The sequence below is a fragment of the Echiichthys vipera genome, assembly GCF_963691815.1.
Source record: "Echiichthys vipera genome assembly, chromosome: 12".
NCBI lineage: Eukaryota > Metazoa > Chordata > Actinopteri > Perciformes > Trachinidae > Echiichthys > Echiichthys vipera.
Window position 1 is genome coordinate 16121617 of NC_139837.1, and position 24739 is coordinate 16146355.

Below are 24739 nucleotides of genomic sequence, written 5' to 3' on the forward strand. Positions count from 1 at the left end.
AACTTGGTAAAGATCAGATTTCTTTATTAGAATTTATTTTACAATATCTACTTTAATACGTCTAGTGGTACAAGGTCAGTAAGAAATTACAAAAGTTTTAGTGAAGTAGTACATTATGTATCTCTTCTGACTACACAGCAGCCAGTGAGACATTTGCACTGTAGTGGAATGTGCCTCAGGGTCATTCACAAACAAATCGCATGGTTTCACATCTCTTAAAAGTCGACGGTTAGGGAAGTCACAGCAAAAATCAGCCTTTTGTTTATTTTAGCAGGATTCAAGATGTGTTTGAGTGCAGAAAAGCTTTGAGACATCTTGAAAAGAAAAATAATCAATTTGGTGAATGCATTAAATGAGATCTTAACTAGAATCATTTATTTCCATAGTTTGTTTGTACTTGCAGCTGAATCCCTTTTAAAACAAGAAAAGAAAGCAAAGACTTGCAAGGAGGCATTGTTACTAGTTTAGCTCACGATCTGAACTGGGAACCTGATGCAGAACAGATCTTTTTTCAGGTCGTCTCTCAGTTCCCACTCCACCACCAGCTTTATCTAGAAATGCAGAAGAATAATTAGTTAAAATAATAAAAACAGGTGCTTGGTATTTCTTAAAAAGAAAGCAGAAGTGAAAGATACAATAAAAGGAGAGCAAAGGGGACATCTGCATTTATTTACACTGAAAAAAACTTTAAAAAGAAGATTTTTGCTAATAACATGTACTTACAGCAGGATACTCAGTCTTCACAGGAAGAGCGTTCAGATAGTGATACATCTGCTGCTTCTGGATGGGACACTGGATTCCAGACTTGCAGCCATCTTCTATGGGAATGGGGAAGGGGATGGGAACGCCAGCAATGATACCGTGCACCAGCGCTGTGCTCGTCTGGCTCTCCACAGCTGGAACAGGTAACAGTTACAAGGGGGGTCAAATGTTTAGAAATATAGGCATTTATGCAGTCAATCAGTTATTTCTCAAAAAGGATAAAGTCCCCTCACCACTGTTGAATGTCACGTTGACACTGTAGGACTGCCCTTTGTGTAGCTGGCATGGCTGACTGGCACAAGGGCTAATGTCCACTATGGACACTCTGCCAGAAGAGGAGCCTGAAGAGAAACATGGGGAAAGAACTGTCTTTTAAAAAAGATAGAAGTGTCTACTGCTGACATTTGACTTGCATCAGAAGAGATCATTCAAAAAATAAAATACTAAATCCAACTGGCTGCTTCATGCTTTAGTGAGCCGATTATAAAGCTTCAGCTTAATCGTCACAAAACATTTACTGAAGGATAAAAAGGGAAGTAACTACAAAAAAGCAATGTGATGTTAAACATGTTAAGTATGAGGAAACAGACTTTTTTTTTCAAGTAGCTCTTATGTGTCTGTTCAGGAACAGACGGGCTTTGACTTTAGGCCGATATAGTGGAAAGTAAGTTTCTGGGTAAGCCTGTAAAAAAGGTTTTATATTGTAATCTTAAAAGTATCTTTGATGGATTCCTACGGATTACCTCACTAATTATCTTTTTACATTCATCAAGTGATTTCAAAATGATTTGACTCAATCAAAAACATGCTCATGTCTCTATGTTGTAGGTTCATACGGTTATAAAGAATGATGCTGACTCCCTTGAGTCATGAGTCCCACTCAGCTGTGTAATCTCTTCTGTTGCTCTTGAGAGGAAGCTGTCCAAAGTGTGAAAAAAATAACCCCGGTGATGTGATCAGGGTGTCAAATGATAGACACGTTATAGTTAAAATGTAGGATCCTGCATTTTTGGAACTTGACCTAAAATTAACTACATGCCTCTACATCTTGAACTCTGCTGCTTCCCTTTTTTTCCTCGAGTCACTCGTCTATAGGAGTACTTACAAGTTACTTACAGTACAAAATCACCTCCAGAAGGAATGTCATATCTTACCAGTGACCAATCAGGACACTGCTAATTAGTCTGAAAAAACAGAAATCTGACCAGATGTGGGAGTTGTTCGTGTGCATATAGGTTTTTTGTTCAGGACAGGTAATACCATCTTTGGGATATATGCGGATGCAGGCATAAAATGTGTCTAGTGCCAAAACAGCTCGACAAATATTCTATTAACAGAACATTAACTACTTTGATAACCAGTTTAACCTTAAGGAATATGGAGGACTCATGAATTAAGTCTAAATAAACACTTTTAAACAACAGAAGAACACATTTTAAACGCAACTTACCGCAGTCAATGAATTTCACCGGCTGCGCACAGGTGAAGCCCATTAAGCAGAACAAAGCGATGAAACCAGTCCGGACATCCATGTTGCCTTCTTTGTGTGGTTCCTAAAACAACGAAATGTCCATTACGCAACGGTCAAGTAAACTTTTCCTGACCAGTGTGGCTTCAGAGCAGTTTAACAGAAAGAGTTCAATCATATGACTTCCCCAAATGTACCGAGTGCAGGAGTTAAACAAGGTTTAACAAAACAAACAGACATATTTCGGTGGATTATTTGACAATATGGTAAACAACACAAACACAGGGAGTCTTCTGCTAAAGTATCAGACATATGCGCACCTCTGAGTGAACCGTGTGCCGTTGGAGGTCTGCCGTCAGCTCCAGAAGTGAGGACTGTAGCCGCCTAGCACCTTTTATTTCCTTGTATCACGAGATCGAAGTGACGCTTATTTATTGACGAGAGTTGTTTGTTTGCCCACATTTTAGTCTGTCAGGAAACCTCTCAGTGGAAAGTCCTCACCTTCTGCGCTATAATGTCACATCAAGACCTCGAGCAGTACACGAAGAAGCCAGTCATCTGCAATATAAACCGCAATATTAACATTTGGTTGGTGGACGGTGTATATTTTGGCAGAGTTGTGCCTGAAAGGCAAAATCCAGGTATAAAAAAAATACAGGATTAAAGCGCCAATACCTCATGATTGGCAGATAATCTGACGAATCAAATGACCGAATGGTTCCAATGTGGGCGTATCTGCGTGACAGACAATAAATTCAGCCAATGATGGGGCGATTAGCCCTAGTCAACGATTGGAAGGCGGGGCTTACCAACGTTTGTTATGGAAGATGTCAGTGGTGAGAGGAGCGATGATATCTGCGTCAAAGTCAAAAGTAATCAGCCTCGCTAGGTAACGTTAATTTGTCTCATATCGTTGTCATCACTAGGGATCATAACCTGTAAACAACAGCTCTGGCGTGAGGGAAAAACCGTGTTGAATATTCGCCAGGTAGTTAGCAAGATAGCCTCTAACGCTACTGTTTGGTAACTGTTAGCTCAAGCTAGTGCTCGTATTTTAACGTTACACGTCCTTCCGCTGTCGTGCGATGTTATCTTAACGTAGCGTCAATGTTTTGCAGGGCATCTACTCTTCTGAACAGCCGTAATGTGAGCCAACAGTTGCATCGACTTGCCCAAAAACCCAGGCCAGCCCTTCACACCGCGGGGCTTCAGCGGTTCAGCAGCGCTTCAGCCCAGGAGAAGCCGACGGTGTCAGCTCCATCTGAAGATAAAGTACAACTCACCGAGTCATGTGTGAAGGTCAGCAGAAACCCATGATTCAGCGTATCATACTCCTCTCATGTCTGAAAATTCAGATTTTAAAGATACGTTTGCAGTTTTGATACATGTATGGAAAGCCAGAGAGGCCAAAAACTATCCATGAAGCTGCTCCACTGACAGCAGTTCAGATATTTTGCAGATGGTGTTTACACTTGTCTGTGCAATGATGAGTTGTCATCTTTGCACCTCATTCATCATGCTCATGTCCCGCCTTTAATCTAGAGACTCAGGGAAATCATGGAGAAGGGCGAGTACCTGAGAATACATGTGGAAGGAGGAGGATGCTCCGGGTTCCAGTATAAGTTTTCTGTTGATAGTAACAAGAATGAAGATGACAGGTAAACTAATCTAGCTTTCAGGTTATGGTTTTACACCGGCCTCACTGTTTCCTTGTTGTCTTATTAATTAAATCAACTCTGTTCCCCCATGCATCTAGAGTGTTTGAGCAGGGAGGAGTGGGCATCATCGTGGATCAGGACAGCCTTGAGTTTGTGAAAGGAGCCACTGTGGACTTCAGCCAGGAGCTGATCCGCGCCACCTTCCTTGTGCTCAAGAATCCTCAAGCAGATCACGGTTGCTCCTGTGGCAGCTCCTTCTCTGTCAAACTATGACCCTGCTTCCCTGTGTCAATGTTACTTAACACCCCAATCCACCAGCTCATTAGGTACACACGTACAAAATACAATAAAATATTATAGACACTTCTCAATATACAGTAATGCATTCTAACTACTGGTTTTGTTGTCTTGAACCGAATGAAAGGTGAGATCTGGATTAATCATTGTTCTATTTTGCAGATATTGTCAATGCTAATTAACAACTGAGCTCACAATATCCACCGGTAATCCGTCATGTATTCAAACAAAGGCCCAGTTGAGGTGTTTGAATATGCCGTGCTTAGATTTGCCTTTGTGTGTAAAATATGTAAATATCTATGATTGAGAGAGAGCCAAGCTATACTGCCTTACAAAGCCTAAACGCAGTAACTACGAAACAGTTTAAGCCCAAAGAAATGTCTTTAAAGTTTATTTACTGTCCCAGCAAATTAATATTTGGCACATTGACGTTGGATTATGGTTTACTAGTTTAACATTTAATAATTTTTATCCAAATCAATCCTAACCTCCATACTTGAAGGCCCAAAACTGTGCAAAAATCATGTTATTAGTGATTTCGTAGTTACTGCACTTAGGCTTTGTAGGGCAGAATATTATATTTGTTTCAACTAAAATAAAATTGAGTGAATTTCAGATATTTGTATCCTTAGTTATTTCAGTGTATTCTATGCAAATTGGTGTGTTATATAGTTAATTGTTCATGATGCACTTATTACATTAGAATGATGACAGTGCAGCCTGTTTCTATTTATTGATTATTGATAAAAGGGTATTTTTGAACACTGATTGTTTCATTAAAAGTGTTACTTCCTCAGCATTATAAAACTGGTCACTGAATACATATCACTCAAAGTCATGGTTGCCTTTTTTATATTAAAGTGGAATTTAAGAAACATCTCACAAAAAATATACAAAAAGAATATATACAAATGATATTTACACTGGTAGAATGTAAATCAAAATATGCAGCAACATTTTTTGTAGTTAGTCTTAATACAGGGATCAAAGTATTTTGCATTTTTCACATTTTCTCTGATAAAACATTCCACTTAATCAATATATCTGATTACACAAAACATTAACTTACTGTTGAAAAAAGTCTCACTGTTCATATTCATGAAATGCGACAATAACACGTCATATAGCAGCACACTGAAAAGTGAGAGAGAGAATTGCAACCGTGTATTGAAACATCAATTTACAGCTGTTCTTTTTTGTTTGTTTGTTTTCTGAGGAATTTGGTTCGGACAGATTGTCTTCCAGTAAGCCATGCACACCCACTATCCACAACAAATCCTCAAACAAGTATGCACACGTTTAACACGTCATGAGGGGAACACTGCCGAGGGAGGTTTGAGGTCAACCAGTCAACAACACGACCACATAAACGAACCATAAATGAACCGTCAGGGTAACACAGTGACCAGGTCAGGTGTACAGTGCATAGTATGCTTTGGCATGCTGACATCCAGAACATAACAGTGGATGTTACATTCAGGAGGAAGGCCACAGGATTTGGAATCACCAGTAAAAATAGAAACAAACAAATGACTACATGACCCAAAAAAGTAAACCAACATAATACAAAAAGAATCCAAACCCTCATAAGTTAAACATGTTAAGGCTAATTCAGTTTGCTACATGATTTTTAAAAAATGGCATTGTCATAACACAACTTTATAGGCCCGCCAAGTGGCAAAAACTGCCGTCTGGGACATGTACACAGATGCGCTCATTATCAAAAAAATAACCCATCACTGAAATGATATGCACACACTGTATTAGAGAGATGTTTTTCTTTTTTTTTTTCAAAGATGATGTTGTGAGTGCCGGGCTGTGTGCCCTCCACCTGTGTTCACAATCAGGACTGATGCTGTGATGAAAATGAGCCTTTCACATATGCATGCACCTAGTTTTGAGGCAGTAAGTCAGATCAACACTCATTTACAAGCTGCCCGCTCTGTCCTCCTCCTCCTCCTCCTCCTCCTCCTCCGCTTTGTTTAAATGCATCCTTGAGCAGAAGCTTTTCCTCTGGGGAGCCACGCTGCAAGACTTTCTGAGGCCGGATGGTCCAGGTGTGATCCTCAGTGAGGGGCATGGACACATCTCCACACAAAGAGGCTAGAAAGAGGTATAAATGAAAAGGATGCATTACTTAATAATTGAATTTCATTTCATTTGTAAACTTTGTTATTTTGTGCCTCAGTCGTACCTTCTGTCATCTCCACCGGCGCTAACGACGTAGCGATCTCCATTTGTGAAGCGTACATTAGTCAAGTGAGCAGAATGGCCCAGAAAGCGTTTGTGTTTGGCCTAAAATAAATCACATAAACATCATCCAGGATGCATCTTTCAAACTACAGTCAGCAGTCAAGGGGCTTTGCTGTTAGCTGTGGTCGGATATACACACATATTACAATGCACAGAAATATCAGGTGATCAGGTTCCAGTTAAAACCCAACATGATAAAACGTGTAGTAGCAATCATTTAAAAGCCACTATTCTAACATTTTTAAAAGATTGTATCACGTTTCTGATTTTTATGTTTGTAGAAAAGCAAAACAATCCTGGTGAAAAGTGGTGCGGGACACATTTTGTTTTCAGCTCATTCATCTCAGCGTTCCCTGGTCAAGAAAATATGCTTTTTTTTTTTAAATATCACCACTGAGTGGCGTCAAAGTCAGGAATTTCACATTTTTCTACCCACAGTTGCTTTAAAATTTCAGCTCATCTCAGAAAGGTGCAGAGACAGTTTTCACGCTTTTATCATCAGATAAATGGCATCGTGTAAACATTAATGTCATAATAAATCACTGGCAGAATAACAAACAGTAAAATATAATATTGTGCAATCATACTTACAAACTTGTCTGGACATGGAAAGTCAAACAGCTTCACCATTCCAAAGTCATCGCCTGTGGCGACGTTAAGGCCTGAGTGGGACACACAGGCACAGGTGACGTCTGCTTTGTCAGTGTTGCGGGACCAGATCCCTATGACCTCGTCCCCGAGGACACTGGATCCAGAGAGAGAGAGAGAGCAATTTTAGTTTTGGCCATTACCTTTCCAACATGCATGTGTCTAAACACTATGACTGACCTTGTCCAGGTGGCCCAGGTAATCCTGTCAATGTGGGATTGTTCTGTGACCTGCTTCCCAGACGGCACTTCGTACACGAGTCGTTTATAAGAACCTGTGGAGATCTGTTTCAAGGTATGAGAGGTTAGGGATATCACAGCCAGCAAGCTAGCATCTGAGACGAACATGACCTCACACAGTCTATACCTGGACGTAAGCGCTGTCAGCAGAAAAGTCCATCTGCATCACAAAGCTGGGGATGTCCCTGCAGCAGTTGATGCGGTTCAGCTGCGGGCCAAATGTCAAGTCGTAGAAGTCGACTGCACTCTCAGTAGAGCCTACAGCCAGGTAACGAGAATTTGGACTGAACCTGTAAGAAAGACAGGCAGTGTTACAAAAGTCTGTCTGATTTACGCTCTGGTGTGTGGAGGTTTCACCCATTTCACTTTGCAAAGAAATGTTGATTCTGAATCTTTCTATCTTTAAATCTAAAAAATGAAAAAAATAAAGATAATATATTTAAATTGGGCTGATTTATAGGCCTCAACATGCTTTGTCCACAGCTTTCCTGGAGAGCCCACTTGGGTTTCAAATGGGGTTCAACAGGACAGTCTGTCCTTGGCCAATATGGGGACCATTAGCCCCAAACTATATCTGAATCTAGAAATAAACAAAACAGGCAGTACGGTTGAGGAAAGACTTCAACATGCCAATCAAATATTGAACAAAAGGCAAGTTCACGCTAAATATTGCATTTTTCATTAATGTACCCAGCTGTATTCTTTTATCATTACCTAATATCTTGGATAGGAGAACGTCTGTCCCTTTTCTTGCCCCAGATTTTAAGCGAGGCAACCAGCAGGATGATGAACTCTCCATTCTTCATGCCGATGGCCACCATGTCTCCTTCAGGACTGTAGCTGATGGTGCGCGCTGGGTGGCCCAGGTTCACCTTATTCAGCATCTTCTGTTTCCCCATGAGGCCATGCAAGAACAGCACATACTTATTATTAACGGTATTTAACATAAGTATTGAAGTACTGGTAAGAACTGAGATGGCTCTGAGGGGATGGAGGTTGACCTTCTCTGGGATGTCCCACAGACGCACAGTGCCATCCTCTGCCGCAGACAGGAATACGTCTCTGGAGGGATGGGTGCCCAAGCCCCAGATCGGTCCGTCCATGTGTCCGTTCACCAAGATGTTGCATGCTGCATTCTTCTCTCCCACTTCAATGATCTCTGCATTCCTGGTCCCCACAAGGATTTTACCCTGACACAGAAATCAGCAAAATGTTTACAAAATTCACATGATGAAGTTTGGAGAGTGCATATTATCTGTAACCTACCTTTCCTCTGCATACAGAGCGAACACAGTCTATGATCTGTCCGGTTTCTAAACGAAAAGCTCTGCAGCGTTTCAGCTCCTGGTCCCAGAGCTTCAGAGCGCCTCCCTCCTTTGACCTGTGGAGGAAAACACATTTATTTAATCTCTCAGCTGATGAAATTCACACAGCTCTAAATAATATGTATGCATTTCCCTCTCATACTGTATTTAGTCTTATTGGTATTACATTCATCTGGATAAGTACATTATTGCAAATATTGATTAAATTAATACAAAACTATTTATAAAAGCGAAAAGATATTTTCCATTATCTGGTATCAAGGCCATCCAAGCCTTCTGCACAGTGTGAGCTCACTGATTTGTAATACAGTGTGTTAATGTAACAGAGCAGCACTTACGGTCTTTCCTTGCCCCCGGTGACAATGAGGCCGTCTCTCAGTGTAGTGTACATGGTGAATACAGGGCCCGTATGAGCTTTGGCCACAATTCTTACTAGAATGTGTTCCTTCCACACACACACATCCCCACTTATGGTACCTGTAAATGTCAAGTTATTCTGAAAAGAAAACAAATCTGCACTAATCTAGTGGCCTAAGAAAGCAGGGAGAGCAGTGGAAAAACAATTCACAGCAGATTTAAGCAGACAGTTTGGGATCAGGTGAGCTTTAAAGCCAAATAATGAAAAATTCAGCAAGAACTAGCAACGTTTTTAGGATTTCATAAAATTGGTTTCTTTTTAGGATCAATTAGATGTTTGAACAATTAGATGCTGTATTGGTTGGAAGTAACTTACAGCTCCAAATGCTACAGACAGCATTGTCTGCATCCGGGCATCCTCTATGGAGCTCATCACACCCTTCTTGCTGAGCAAAGCTCGACCAGCTAACGTCCAAAAACGCACATGTTTGATCCCCACAGACACAAAGTGTGTGTCGGAGTCTGGACGAAATTCAGCCACAAAGATCCTCTGGGTGTGACCGACCCGGCTGGCCACTTTGGCACCTGAAAAATGAAGCAAAGTGCAATGAAAGTGTGATCTCTCAATTGTTTGTTTGTGTGTGTGTGTGTGTGTGTGTGTGTGTGTGTGTGTGTGTGTGTGTGTGTGTGTGTGTGTGTGTGTGTGTGTGTGTGTGTGTGTGTGTGTGTGTGTGTGTGTGTGTGTGTGTGTGTGTGTGTGTGTGTGTGTGTGTTTGTGTGTGTGTGTCCCTCTCTCTTTTTAATCCCAAGAAGGTAAAGTGTAAAGGAATATTATTTTGTTTTACCTTCCTGCCACTTCCAGATAGCGACGGTGTGTTCAGGGTCCAGGCCCACAGACAGCAAGAGTTTTCCTGTGGCACTAAAGCTGACGGAGCAAACTCCACCAGAGTGGAAACATCGGAGTACCGACAGTGTCTGCTTGGTCATGGCGTCCCACACATGGATAGATGGAGACGTGGCTGAGGGAAAGAAAAGGAGAATTATTTATCACAGTTTAACTACTTTTAATGTACTTTTTTCCTGTCTCGCAGCAAAAATATTGTATTATTGTTTTTTTCTGTTCAATGGGGGGCTGCAAATTCCAAATTCACATATGACAAAACCCTACAATTAAAAAGGTATAGGCTAGAGTTTAGACATATGCTTTCATAGCTTATGAAATTGTACATTTTTAGACAATAATGTGATAGAATAAACCTGTGAATGTTCTCATTCTCATTCTCAATCTCAATGTGAAAGAATCAACAAAGTAAAAATACTTCCACACATGATTAATAGGAATAACCACATTTGCATGAAGTAAGGACCACAAAGTGGCCACTGGATGGCAGTAACATGAAGAATATAATGAGTCTGAACCATGGAGATTTTCTTTCAGTAGTTACTAACACCATGTTTGAAGTGTCCTTACCTGACATGTCACCAGTATCACCTGGAAAAACAAGGAAATCAGATTAATTGACAGAACCAACATATTATTCGTTCATTGTTACTGAAGAATAGTGTTTTTTGATAAAAAATTCTACTTTCAGAATGTAACGGTAATTCTCAGAAAATTCTGCACAAATCTAAAAGTATATATACAAAATGTTATAATATATGTGTTTATGTGTGTTTCTTTGAAAATGCAGCATGTGCGACAATCCCACAGCTATTTCTATAGTAAACATAAGGTTGTAGGAGGCGATGGAAGGCTGTCGTGTACAATAATCCCCCTGCACCGATTGCACAACACAGGATACAGGGAAGAAAAGTGAAGCGGCTGGTGACACAGGAGGTCGACTTCTCACAAACATACCTACTTGGCCAGTTGCCACCACGTTGGGGAATTTGGGATGTTGATTGATTGTCAGGCACAGAATGTCGTCACTGTGTTCTACGTAGAAACTTTGGCAATCTGTAATGACAGACACACACGCTCACACATGGATACACAGTGAAACACGATGCTGCGTTTGCTTTACAGGTAGTGAATCGTAACACTGTCAGTGCATCTTCTAGACTGTCTTACTTACAGGTTGTCAAGTTGAGCACGATGCCAACTGAGGCTGTGTGGTAGATGATGTCCGCCCCCTCGTTCAGGTAGTGCACGTTATTGCGGCAGTCATTGCCACGGTAACCAAACACCAGCTCCAACACCAGGTCCTGTGGGGGAAAAAGGCCGGCAGAAAGTCACAAAGGTCAACGCCATGACAACTAAGATGTTCAGAGCCAGCTGACGCAGTACGTCATTATTCGATTAGAGCATCATCAGAGTCCCCACAGAGGCCGTCTGGGTGGAGCACGAAAGCACACAGCATCTTCAAATGGAACATTAGAAACCAGCATTTTGAATCTTGCTGTTCTGACATAGACAAGACTCCTCCTGTTTACATGAAGTTCCCCATCTGTATGGATTAGTTTACTGACTTCTGGTAAGAATGTGAGGTCCTTCTTACCTCAATGGGTCTCTTCTTTTTGCCAACGTTGTTTGTCTGCAGCTTCTCCGGCTGTGGCAGCGCTCTGCTGACAGGAGGCCTGAAACAGACAGCTGGGGTAAGAGGGCTGCCGCAGAGCTGCTTGTCATGCAGATGATAATGATAATGATGATGACAATAATGATAATATTACAATGTTTGTAACTATTATGTGAAAATATTCCCCCAACATCTGCTCATATGCTACACAAATAGGTGATGTTTTATCTGAAAAGAAAGGAAAAAAGCTGGGAATCTCTAGGTGGGATGACGATTGTTATTAAAGCAGGTGAGAATTTGATTTTATTGGTATTAAAGTTTGTTTCAAGGTGTCAACAGGTTTAAAAAGGTGACTGAGTAAGAAAGGTTTAAAAGAGAGTAAAATTCTAAGAATAAACCAGTCGGTCAACTGGCTGAAAAATACAGCTATCTTCTCGGTGAAACACAATCATACAGTAACATTTTCAAGTCCTTTGGAAAAAAACTGTGTCCATAATTACTATAACTTTTGCAGATTTAAAACACAATGGTATGAAGAAAAAAAACTGCATAATTCAAAGACTGTTAGGACAAACTGTTACCATGACCTTCTTTTACAGTCAAGGCAAGACACACAGACATTGGCTTAATTTGAATCTACAAATTCCTACAGTACATGAGGCCAAAGCCTCTCTGTGTGCGCTCTACAGTAATAAGAAAGTAAGCAGCTTACCTCGACCCTCTTCGTGGCAGCAACAACAAAGAAAAAGTAAGAATTAGAAAAAAGGTCTCCCACAGCGTGCTCACTGGCGGACACACACAAAACTCAACACCTAAAACACTGAGTACATAAAATACGGAGTCAATATATTGCGTAACCATGACAACTGAAGTCCATTTCCATGACAACTGCTGCCCAGACAATGCTGCATGGATGTTTGCATCAGACCAAGGTCTGTAGCACACTTAAAGATGGATTGTAATGATGAAAAATGTGATAATGCATCTAAGCATCGTTTACAACCAGACAAATAAACAATACTTCCTTTAAAAGACTTTAAAAGATGACATCTTAAGATGTGTATATTTCTGACATTCCTTCTGGTTTGATGTGTAAAGTTAATCGACTTTAATCATGCCATTTCCCCAGAGTCACTGACTATTAAAAACACTTCTATTCAAATTATGTTCTGCTGACTACTAAAATGGATTAAAGTAAATGAACTGTTAGCCTAATTTGTCCTGCCCGTCAGAACAGCAGCTCATTAGCAAGTGAATTAACACCCAAAAGAGTGTCAAACACAACAAGTGAATTACTAAAATGGCTGGATTTGTACTGAGGAAACTTCACAGACATCAAGGCATTTTATAGAAAATTGCAAGAAGTGAAAGACACTTCTTGATCTTGAGTCTTGACATGGGTTAGTCAGATAAGGTGTTTACCTTTTTACTGTAATTATATATTATTCAACTATGCCCACTGCTTAATCTTTTGTCGAAAATCAACATACATGAACACAAGAGCTTACCTGACCACCCCTTGTCTTCAAGTAGAATTAAAAAACGAAGCAGGATAATGACAGATGAGCAGCCATTAAAGGAAAGAAGAAGAGCAGAAAAGGGTTATTTCAAAAGGGCAGGGACAGGGAAGGAAAAGAAAAAGATAAGTTGACTGAAGAAGGCATGCTTGGCTTCATCTTGATGCAGAAGCCTTATTGTGTTTACTATGACAGGAAGAAATTCCTAAAAGTTGTTTTCTGAATGCTCAGGAGCGTCCTTCTGAGCACGTGCAAAGCTTCATCATAGCTTTAAGGACGAATACCTTTCATCCACAGAGGGCTCTTTCAGCTGCAAGTGGGGTTTCACACCCGTCATGGGTCGCATGTTGCTGGATAAGGCCTTGATGGTGTAGTTGATCTCATTCTCCCTTGTCACATCGCTGTCGTAACCTGGTGATAGAGGGCAATGATGCAGATGTTACCAACAGGAACATCTGATGAATAAAACCTTAAAGGAAGCTCAACCCTCACCTCCATCATCCTCACTTTCGATGTCCGACTCTTCACTGTCACACTGTTTGAATTCCCGGTGGCTCTCGGGCTCGTGGGCCCAGATCATGAGGCACGTGTCAGCCCCGCCGACCGTCACCAAGAGGCTGTCGTCATGGGTCCATCGCACGTTGGTAACATGTGTGCTGTGGGCCACATAGCGTTTGAACTTTGCATACTTCCCCTGAGGGAGAGGGACAACATTTATTTAACACATGTGACATTAACAGAGAAATTAACATAACATTTGCATAAACCTAAGCCTTAAGTCATGAGGCGTTCAACCCAGATAATAAAAAGACGTGTGTATTGTGTTTTACCTTGACAGGGTATCTGAAGAGCTTGACGTATCCCAAGTCATCTCCTGTTGCTAGCACCTTCCTGTCGTTACTAAGGCAGGCGGCGGTCACCTCAGTGACCTCGTTGATCAAAGGCCAGATGCCCTCAACAGACGTCCCCAGGACACACGTCCACGTGCTCCAGTCGATCTTCTCCACCTGAGCCAAGTGAGTACGTAAAGATTCATTTGCAGAGCATTTTTTTAAAGTTACAAAGTCCTACACAATAAAAGCATTAACTATCAAACAAACAGGGTAGTAACAAACACAAGAGAAAATAGGAAAGTGTGTCTCCCTCTCCTCTCCCAAACAAAGAGTTGAATCTCACTCAGTTGTCTCTCCCGTTAGAGCCCTGTACAGGACTGTTTGGTTAGTCCCAAACTCAGTTATTCTGACCATGCATACACACTTGGCCTCAAACAACTTAGTTGTTTTAGTAACAGGTCAGATTTAAAACCAGGCTTCTGCAGAAAGAACTTTGTAAACCAAACACACTCGCTCTAAAAAGTGAGCTACCAAGGCACCCCACCTCTTGCATTTTTGAACCATCTGCAGACGAGCTACAGCAAAATGTCAAACTATTCCTTAAAGGTCCCAGAGACCGCTGCAGGGTCTTTAGATCAAAAGGAAAGGAAGAAGGAGCAGAAACACTGTCTCAGCCTGTCAATAGTGATCCTGTGATCAAGGGTACAAGGGAAGAGTGAAATGCGTGGGAGGGAGAAGAGAAAAAAGTGAATGCATCATGACAAGGTGAGACAAACGAGGAAAGGTAGGACAGGACATCGCTCCAGCGAGACACTACCGAGCAGCATCCATCCATCTCTGACTCTTATTTTCTTAATGCCCCCCTCAGCTGTGTGCCTCGCAAGGTGTCTGAATGTCATGCTGTGTTAAGGGGACAATAAACACTATCCCACTTCCACTGACAAAATTAGAATCATACCAGTGAAAAGTGGGCCGTGCTAATGCTACACTGCCCTTCCTCGAGCCTCCTCTTATTCCGAAGGGATAATGTGGGCCAACAGCGCAATCGTATCCAGGGCTGCTCCTGTGATTTCTCTCCCTGCTTACCTCTGTAGCAGGGATGGTCTGCCTCTTGCCGCGAGGAGCCTCGAAAAAAAACTGCTCTTTAGCACCTGTGTTGACTTGGAGTAGTTTTCCTGTGAATGAAAGAGCCCAGTGCACCACGATGTTTAACAGTTGTTGTTTTTTAACAGAGACCTTTGGAATCAATAATTGTTACTTCAGCAGTGGTTTGCAAGGATTTACTGAGAGAATAGTACTAAAGGAAGTTTACCTCTTTTGTCCCAGTCCAGATGAGTAATGTAGTTGAGGCATCCCTTGCACACCCCAACCCGTTTACTGCTCATGACATTGTAAATATCCACAAAAGTGTCTCCTGATGCGACTGCAAGGTACTTCCCAGCACCTGAGCAAACACAAGAGACATGAGTGTCACTTTCAGACTGTTGGGCGACCAGACTGAAATATCTATCGAACTATAGGGTGGATTGACAGGAAGGTTTGCAATCATTCAGGTCCACCTCAGGATCGATTACAAAACCTATGGTAATCCCTAGTCAAAAATGTAATTTGTCCAATACTCTTGGTTAATACGTGCAAAACTAAGGACATTACCATCAACCTCAGCTGTACTTTGTGTTCAGTGCTAATAAGCAAATATTAGCATGCTAACACAATTTAAGATGGTCAACACCACAGCTTTTAGCTAACGTCAGGATGTGCCTAAGTATGAATATAAACCATATACACACACACACACACACACACACACACACACACACACACACACACACACACACACACACACACACACACACACACACACACACACACACACACACACACACACACACACACACACACACACACACACACACACACACACACACACACACACACACACACACACACACACACACACACACACACACACACACACACACACACACACACACACAAATATAGAAATGGCCTGACCAGACAGCTATTTTGGATTTGTGTGTTATTACTGACCTGCTTAGAAAGCCTTTTCCATCATTTTTTATGGACAATTACTTTAACCATACTGAAACCCATTTCGCGCTTGGCATTATTACACTTCTCTATCCAGTCACTGATACTCTAAGATGAAGCTCTCAGGGATTCATGGATGTTGGACTGAGAAACAGGATCCCTTGCATTGTGGACTAAGGTTAAGTGTCCAGACGAAAGAGAGTTTAATTTCTTGCTCTGCCTTTGTCTGCCTGCACTGTTTCTCATTCCTCTTTTGTTGCCTCTCTGTCTGGTCTCATTACAGAAAGCCATTAATTTGGGTCAGGCCTGCAGCAATATCTCCCCCACTCACAGAGACAGGGACCTGCTGAACTTCTCCTCCTACATAAACTAAGATGCTTTGAAAGGCACGCATATTTTAGAGGCAGATTTTCAGCCAGGGTTTCAGGGGAGTTTTGTTTTGTCAGGGTGAAGAAATAGGGAGGTGTGCAGCAGACCTGGAGAGAATCTGATATCGGAGATGATGTCCTTGCGGTGGTGGAAGGACACCAGGTCCTCCAGGGTGTCTGCGTTCACAATGAGGAAGCTGCCATCATTCAGGCCCACTGCTAAAGCTTTGCCATCAGGGGAGAAGCAGCAGCAACGGCCACCTGTGGAGGACAATTTGTGTGTTAAAAGCCCTGGGGCCGGTACACTTGTACTGTAAGAAAAAACACTTGTCTGTTGCTGTTTGAGCAGTGACTCACCTTTTCTGAGCTTGCGAACAGCCAGCATGCAGTGGCTGGGTGAGAGGTCCCATATGCGGAGGGTTTTGTCATCGCTGACGGTGGCACAGAGAGGGAGATGGGGATGAGTGGCCAGGCCCCACACTTCACCTTCCATGTGACCCTGCAGACACAAACAATAGCAGAATTATTTAATATGTTGATAGGTAACTCTCTAATAAATAATAAAAAAAAGGAGCCTAAAAAGGCCAAAAAGAATACAAACAATGATCTCAGTGTGGAATTAAAACCTTTTGCTTATCCTTGTGTACTGATTTCCCCCCTTCATTTACTTACAGGTCTTACTTACTTGTCCAAGCAGTTAAATAAATAAATAAAAGTAATCAAATACTCAAATATATGAGTGATGTATGCTAAGTTTTTTAAAAATAATAAGGGGTACTTTTAAGTAACTTTTGAATATCTAGTGTGCTTGTTTGCTTATTTGTATATTTATTTATTATTCATTGTATTCTAATTCAATTTCAGTTACATGGCAACAAGTGTCACTTTCTACTGAAGTGCGTCCATACTAAGGACAATAACTACTAAAAATAACTATCATGATGTGAGCATTCACATTGATGAATGAAAACGTGAAGCACGCTCACAGTCCCATGGATCCCTTGTCTTCTGTATTATTGTGTTCCCATAATGCCGTTAAATTAGTTTATATAAAAGAGGAAGTCAGAGACCGCAGATACAACATTTCTAAAACACTTCATTTAGCTTGCATTTGCCAGAATTCTTGTTAATAAAAGTATGAATAGTAAGAATAAGAAAACTGTTGAAAAATAGATGCTGCTGTGGTACACGGCCGTGGTGTTTTTCAGCACCTTGGAGGCAAAAAGAGAGAAAGACAGATGGTGTTTATTTCGGTAAGTAGACCTTCATTTTATTTATTATGCAGTTTGAACGATACTCCCTGTAAATTTAGATTGGGTTTTGATTACTGTCCATGGTTCTATCGTTCATCAAATTACTCTGAAAGTGATCCCACTTGTCGTTCTAGTTGTGGTGTGGATTCGGCCAACCACTTGACTTGTTTTTAAACTACATGCTTTCTTTAAAATAATAATTTTTGTTGTGAAAAATGTGTATGCTGTTATATATGAATAGTAAAAACCTCTGCCTTATCTTTATATGTCCCTCCTCTCAGACATCAGCATTGGGTTTAATTTAACAGATTAACCATATGTACCCAATATTTTATCAAATCTCTTTGATATCCTACTAGATACTTAGCCTGTTACCTTTACAGCCGCTGACTGAGGACAACCTTTGGTTCTTTCTTCAGTTGATCCCATTCATCATTATGTATGTGTGTGTATTTTAAAGCATTTGAAAAGGGCAATCAATAGCATTGGCTCTGTCTGCCTGCAATCAGCAGAGCCTGGGAGACAGTGCAGGACCACTTAACTTAATGAACAATCTCCCATTAAGCAGCAATAATTCATCGTTGTTTATAGCCAGCTCCTTGGTGATTCTGGGGTGCTGTGTAAAAATAGCCAGCAGCAGTGTTATAAGCCCACTGAAGGGCATAGCTGGTGGGTTTGTATGTTTTAGCCTATTAACCACAGCATGGAAATGCATCTATTACTGCTGATATGACCGTTTTGGATTTTTTTGGACCGTATGGGATTGTGAAGCTCACTGAAGTTGTGGCAGATTTTTGGGTTATTTTATCTGTATTTTTACCTGGACCAGCAGAGTGATGGGGCCGCTCTTGTCCACCTCCAAGATCTCTCCGTTCTTGGTCCCCACCAGGATGTGGCCATGGCCCAGAGATATGGCACGTATGGAGGGGTTGTCCTCCAAGAGCAACCCTGCAGAGTTAATGACATACAGAGCCCGCAGCTTGAACCAGGAGGCAATATTAATCTCAACTAAAAGCATTGGATGTTTTAACTGGATTTGCATTTGATGGTTGTATTACATCTCTAGAAGGAATAATCTGAAGGAAGTGGAGGACAATTGGGAACAGGATGACTCTGACTACCTTTAGACCCAGGAGCTAGGACCGCTCGCTTGATAGCGTAGGTCTTGAGGCACCTCTCGAAGGTGTCGTCCCAGAGAGCAACTATACCATCCTTCCCTCCAGTCACAAATCCCTACAGGGACAATAATATAGCACATTTAAAGCTGCAAGGATATCCTGTTAGTTGACCACATCACTGTCATATTAAATTCAATAATGCATACAATTCTCTATGAAAGAGATGGCTAGACAAAGAGAGGCAGACAGAAAAACATACTTCTAATGTAGTTTTTTATCATTTATTTTATTCTGGACTGGTCAGTGAAAGAGCCTATTCCCTGTGGTACCTTTTCTAGAGCGTGAACACTGAAAACAGGGCCGTCATGTGCCTTGACAGTCTTCATCAGGAACATGTCCCTCCATATGCAAATGTCCCCCGTACATGTGCCTGAAAACACCATCTCCTCCGACCAGCCGTACACAGCACACATCATAGTTTCTGTCTTCCCCATATTCCCCTTGCGTCCAATTAGACCACCACCTGAAAAGGAAAGAGTAAGATGTGTCACAGCTAAGCCAGAGTTCTTCTTGTTAGAGTCTTTGCTAGTCAACAAAAAAAGGGGTCTCAGGGGTCTTACCAGCCTTATGCCAAAACTTCATATGTTTCACACCAGCAGTGATGAGCTTGTCAGGAAGGTAGGGATTTATTTTGACAACAAATATCTTGTCCTTGCTTCCCCTGGAAAAAAAATCACAAAATACGCATGGAGGAAAAAACGCCTACGTCTTGAGAGAAAGAAGATTTTATTACATCATTATTTCTTATAGTTGGCAAGACAAACAAACCCTAACTTGACATATAAAAAGAATGAATCTACTGTGGCTGTAAGCAACGATTCAAGGGCCAAGTGCACTCAGGCTTTTTTAATCACAGCGCAGAAATGCAGATATATGCCTCGCTCTGTTTCTGTGTGTTATGAACCAAACTAAGTCCTATAGCTCGGCGTATTAAAATGTTTGTGAACAGACACAATATATCCGTCCTGCAGATACCATGTGTTACATAACGTGAGGATGAATTAACATTGCAAAAAAACAGTGGTCTCACTCTTAGAGAGCTGTATTTTCTGCATTGTTTTTAAAAAAAACAATAAACCAATATTTAAAAGGTAACTGATCGTGGCACAAGACTGATTGTACTGTATTGACCTTCAAATGCAACTTCACATTTTAAGCTCACATTTATTAGCTCCTTAACAGGCATTACAAACAGACTGGAGAAATAAATAAACTTACTGTAACTGTGTCTCTTTTTTTGCCCTCTGATTGCATTGCATAATATAAACACTGAGGATCAGCCACTGGTCCTGTCTAATGCGATGGACAGTACCTGACACTTTTGAGTTCTCTAATCATTGCTCTTTGTTCTCCTCTCCCTCGAACACCCACTCCCTCTCTCTGAACTGAAGACTAGACAGTGGCAGTGCACAAGCTAGGCTCTGTCAGGCCCCATTTTCCTCTGCCTGCCTCACTGCACTGCCCACCAGGGTCTACAAAGGAGATTAGTGCAGCTCCAAGCTGTCCCTGAGCTGCAGTGAGAGCCTGGCACACAACACACAGGAGAGCAACCCGCAATGCCCTGCTCCAAACTAGCCAGGGGGAATTTCAATGGAGTAGATGCTAAATATGAACATCAAGTAGGGCAAGCAACAAAGCAAAAGAAAAGATATTTTGGAATGCGGATGTTTTTCCAGTTACATAATTTTATTTGCTGTGAAATTGAAAATGTTTTTTAACAAATGAAGACCTCTCATGTTTTAAAGCAATTCAGGTCTGGTAAGGTAACCCACTTGCATTAAATGTATAAGCCTGGTGTTTCTGCTCCATATCTGGCCGCACGTATCGTTTACATGCTATATACAGAGCGATCATCTGCATCGTTATCTCCAGTGGCAAAGGAAATCAGTCTGTCACACTTGAGCTCAGAACTATGTTGCTTCAAACCCTTCTATAGTACGACTTCCTTTATCTTTGATGGAATATTAAGATGTGGAGTTGTATATTTAGTTTTTATGGTCAAATTGCAACACATTTGTTTTTTATGTCTCGTTTTGTACCTCAGAAACAGGGTACATCTGTAACAGACACAGTTTTGTCTTAATATATTTTCTTGTCAAAATAAAATCTGATAAATCAAACACCCCAATTTGCCAGGATGAGCCCATGGAAGATTAAAAGTAATTCTCTTTAATTATGGATCTGCCGATTGGGCCCTGGGGAAACTCCTACTATAAGCATTCAGACCCTGTCATGGTTAAGTGTTGCAGTTAAGCTGCCTCATAATATAAAAAGGTAATTCCCCTTCTTTCTTCTCTTCCATCAAACACACTGGCAACTCTGCACAGCAAAGCGGCTTCAATTAACCCTCATCCATAGATGTCCATATTTCAACTAAAAGCATTCAAACAATCTTTACAATTAACAGGAAGGTTTGTCAAAGCTTTTTGGACATGAGGACAGCAAATGCTGCGTGCTGAAAGGTCTACCTGCAGCCCTGTAAAGACTCTAATATAATAACTGTACTAACCTCATGGCAGAGAGCTTCTCCCCCTTCCTCCAGTCCCACAGCACAATGGTGTGATTGTCGTCCAGGCCCACTGAGGCCAGCCGTTTGCCATCCGCTGTGGAGGGAAAACCATAACCATTCAGCAGCCCAGGGGGGTTTGATCTACAGTAGGTGATTAAGTGAGCTACAGGTCACCACACTGCCTCTGTCTGAGGAAGAGAGATGAACAGCTCTATCTTAATTTTAGTCACACTGCCGGCACTTAAAGCGAGCAGATATAGGTTTGTTGGTGTTGCTTGTATGGTGGTTGTCTTGTGAATTTTCCCATTTCTTTTCAAGTTTTCATTCCCCTGTGACAGTGTGATGTCTGGCAGAATTTGTGAAAAATAAAACGTATGTCATGTTGAATCTGTCTGGATAGGAGAACTAAAAACAAGCTCTGAGTTACCGGAAAAGTCCAGAGCGCACACTCCGAGCTGGTGGAAACCCCTTAACACAGACATGGGTTTTAATGTTTCTGTGTCCCATATGTGGATGGAGGAATCTCTGCCGACCTGGATAGACATGAAAAACCAAAGTATGTACACATTAAATTCAACCCATTTACACAAGGGAATTTTGAGATTAATCTATGAGGAGCCATATACTAAACACCAATGCCATCAATATTTTATGTTATTAGCGCTGGCAGCTACCTGGCCTGTTGCTACAAAGTCTTTCAGGGGGTGGATAGCCAGACAGAGGATGTCATCATCATGGCCCATGTAAAAACGTTGGGTATTCTGCTGTCTGTTATACACAACCCCAATGGCAGCTACGTGGTAGACTATCTCCCCAGTCTGTGTGTAGAACAGGTTGCTCCTGCAGTCATAACCCCTATAACTGCAAACAACAAAAACAGAAAAATACTTTGAACTACAAAGCGGAATGTCTCCAATTTCAAAAAGCCTGAAATTCACTGAAAATATCAGGGTTTCCAGGGTTTTCCTTTCATGATGCTACAGAGTAAGCTTACCCGTGAATGAAGTGAAGCTTCACACCGCTACCCGGTGCTCGCTCTCTCTTCTTCATGGCCGTCGCTCGATGCTTCTCTTTGCACTGCTCTTTGAGTTGAGGTAGATCTTCTTTATACACCTGGATACGTGTAGAAAAGTGTGTACCTTCTCTGTTTAACAACATGTTTTTCAGGCAGATTTATTCAAAAGAGGGGACATTCATGATATAATCACAAACCTGTCGTCGATACGTGAGCTGCGTCTCCTGCTCGATTTCTGAGTCCATCTCAGGCACGTCTGACTGATCAGAGTCTGACTCTTCACTGTTAGAGTCTGCCAAAGTCTCTGTGGGCAAAAACAAGGTTGCATCACACCTCACCCGTTAAATCCTTTCCTGCCTCTAAATCAGAAAAAGATCCCACTGTGCACACAGTGAAAAACACTTCATCCTGTTTTGGTAGAAGTGAGGGTGAATCATGTAAAAATCCTCTGACATCTCCTATTTATCAGGCAGTCGTGCTTCACAGTGACATCGCTCAAGACAAATGTATAAAAACGCTGATGCAGCACAGTAAAGCCGTGCCAAGACAAGGCAATAAGCAGAACTGGCAGCTAAGGGCGACTACTCACAACATCCATTAGGAAAATTAAAAGGAAAGGCAGTTAGTATGTGCTTTAATTTCAGAAAGCACAGCTGCACTCTGTCTCTGGAAAAAATATGACTTGGGAATGACAATGCAATTATACTTTCCAAGCTTCATTCACTTTCATTGGATTTGTCTTAATTAATGTGATGGCTGTTCCTTTGCAGAGCTTTACAGAACTAGTGGTTCATGAACAAATGGTACGGGAAAGGAACCAACTAGTACATTACTCTTAGCACATCAAGTTTAGGAGGCTGGTGGGAGCAGTGTAGCTGCACAATATGTAACAGCTAGTTACATTCATACAACCCCTAATATGGAACTAAGAAAAACTCTGGTAATTGTCATACTTTCAGACAGATATTGGACATTTTAGGAAATATTTCTAAGGCGTTTGCATTCTTGCAGAGAAGTAGATAACAAGATCACTTCACACTCATGTCTGTGCTTCAAATAAATGGTTTGATGCATTTTTATGACTGTGAGTTAAATAATTCACTGTTTTTTTAGCTAAGCAAAGAAACAGGAAATAGGGTAAAACAGCTCACCTGGATCAGTCCAACAGTAACAAAATCCACCAACCAGCATAACTAAAGCTCACTAACTAACACCAATACATGCCGACATCCTTAATCCAAATAACCAGTCTCCTATCTAGACGACCAACTTGGAAGAAATGGGAATGGGAGGTTACACGCCGGGGTCATCCCTATGTTCCCCGGGTCCTATGTTCCTCTGTCACATAAGCTTCTGCCTTCGCGGATTTAATTTAGCATTTTGGTATGGCTAGAGGTAACGATTAGGGTCAGGGTTAGGGGGTAATGTTAGGGTCTATATAGATCTATTTGCCAGGGAATTCGGCACTGATTGTGGAAAAAATAACAGACCGGGGAACATAGGACCCTTTCTGTGACAGGCGAGGAACATCAGACCTTTTTCTTAAAAAAGGGTCCTATGTTCCCCGGTCACATACAAAGCGGAACATAGGAGCCGGGGAACATAGGTACGCTCCCCTTTACAACCCAAGTGTAAAAACTAAAATTCTCTGTATTATGGGAGGTTACATGCCAGACTCCAAGAAATTACTCAATTAAACAAACAAGATATAATGATAATGCTAATTAGTGAGCTTTAGAGATGCTGGTAGGTGGTTTCGTTTTGCTATCATTAGAAAGAGCCAGGCTAGTTGTTGTTTACCCCTATTTTCAGTCTTTGGGCTAAGCTAAGCTAAAAGGCTGCTCGTGGTAGGTTCATATTTTACATACAGACATGAGAGTGTCATCAATCTTCTCATCAAATACTAGGCAAAAAAAACACTTGGTGGCAAACTATTCCTTTAAGTGTGGATCTGATGATGAGTGTACAGACTGGAAGCAAGAGCTAACCTGGCTCTGGCCTTGGCAGCTTTTGAGAAGGAGACTGAGTAGGTATCAAACTTTTTGTCAAACTTTCCCACTCAGCCTAATCAGATAATGTCTGTTGGCAGAAGCCACTGATTTTGTGTGATAAGTAATATCAGTAATGCAAGTCACTGGTCGTCACACAAAGCTACATTCAAATGTAATACTGTAATATTCCTAATTGTATAGATGAGAAGGTAAAATGTAAATCCCCTTTTTGGGAAAATGTATTACCACATTACGGTTAAAACTTGCCTGGGGCGTCATCTCACCTTGTGGCGCTATATGCACAGCTTCTTTAGACTTTCTTTCGGGAACAAACTTCCACTGGAACACTGAGTGATCAGCACCACCAATAGTTATGACCCACTGGTAGTCATGTGACCATCTGGCGTTGGTTATGTGGGCTGAATGACCTAAATACTTTTTAAATTTTGCACCTAAAATCAAGAAGAAACATATCAGTAACACAGAACCTAATAATCTGT

At 41.4% G+C, this 24739-nt stretch overlaps 3 protein-coding genes across 5 annotated transcripts in view; 1 reads left to right on the plus strand and 2 right to left on the minus strand.

The window, feature by feature from the left end:
- Positions 1-11: 11 nt before the first annotated feature.
- On the minus strand, positions 12-2620 carry LOC310955033 (NPC intracellular cholesterol transporter 2-like). Its single transcript, XM_083924755.1, has 5 exons — positions 2551-2620; positions 2213-2315; positions 996-1103; positions 724-896; positions 12-551 (listed from the first exon to the last, which is right to left on the minus strand). Exons 2-5 carry the CDS (start codon positions 2292-2294, stop codon positions 465-467), a joined length of 450 nt encoding a protein of 149 aa, XP_083780881.1. The 5' UTR covers positions 2295-2315; positions 2551-2620; the 3' UTR covers positions 12-464.
- Positions 2621-3054: 434 nt separating this feature from the next.
- Positions 3055-4800, plus strand: isca2 (iron-sulfur cluster assembly 2). The gene is made up of 4 exons (XM_083924761.1): positions 3055-3119; positions 3349-3529; positions 3773-3888; positions 3987-4800. Exons 1-4 carry the CDS (start codon positions 3058-3060, stop codon positions 4159-4161), a joined length of 534 nt encoding a protein of 177 aa, XP_083780887.1. The 5' UTR covers positions 3055-3057; the 3' UTR covers positions 4162-4800.
- A 1371-nt stretch (positions 4801-6171) lies between these two features.
- eml5 (EMAP like 5) overlaps positions 6172-24739 on the minus strand; it is a gene marked incomplete at its 5' end in the record, with an annotated part of 37560 nt that continues 18992 nt past the window's right edge. Inside the window, 32 exons of one of the 3 annotated variants that reach the window (XM_083923598.1) lie at positions 6172-6288; positions 6380-6480; positions 7030-7183; positions 7267-7370; positions 7453-7615; positions 8040-8212; positions 8327-8515; positions 8592-8706; positions 8989-9146; positions 9384-9592; positions 9853-10026; positions 10479-10499; positions 10866-10964; positions 11083-11212; positions 11506-11584; positions 13325-13451; positions 13533-13734; positions 13871-14047; positions 14960-15048; positions 15186-15317; positions 16402-16554; positions 16651-16792; positions 18367-18494; positions 18668-18779; positions 18994-19187; positions 19285-19385; positions 21234-21327; positions 21661-21766; positions 21908-22094; positions 22228-22346; positions 22446-22552; positions 24524-24691. In XM_083923598.1, the coding sequence (XP_083779724.1) occupies positions 6252-6288; positions 6380-6480; positions 7030-7183; positions 7267-7370; positions 7453-7615; positions 8040-8212; positions 8327-8515; positions 8592-8706; positions 8989-9146; positions 9384-9592; positions 9853-10026; positions 10479-10499; positions 10866-10964; positions 11083-11212; positions 11506-11584; positions 13325-13451; positions 13533-13734; positions 13871-14047; positions 14960-15048; positions 15186-15317; positions 16402-16554; positions 16651-16792; positions 18367-18494; positions 18668-18779; positions 18994-19187; positions 19285-19385; positions 21234-21327; positions 21661-21766; positions 21908-22094; positions 22228-22346; positions 22446-22552; positions 24524-24691 (4244 nt within the window). In that variant the 3' untranslated portion in view covers positions 6172-6251. Of the gene's footprint in view, positions 6289-6379; positions 6481-7029; positions 7184-7266; positions 7371-7452; positions 7616-8039; positions 8213-8326; positions 8516-8591; positions 8707-8988; positions 9147-9383; positions 9593-9852; positions 10027-10478; positions 10500-10865; positions 10965-11082; positions 11213-11505; positions 11612-13318; positions 13452-13532; positions 13735-13870; positions 14048-14959; positions 15049-15185; positions 15318-16401; positions 16555-16650; positions 16793-18366; positions 18495-18667; positions 18780-18993; positions 19188-19284; positions 19386-21233; positions 21328-21660; positions 21767-21907; positions 22095-22227; positions 22347-22445; positions 22553-24523; positions 24692-24739 lie in introns of all 3 variants that reach the window. The other 2 variants (XM_083923597.1, XM_083923596.1) reach the window with 2 other exon arrangements.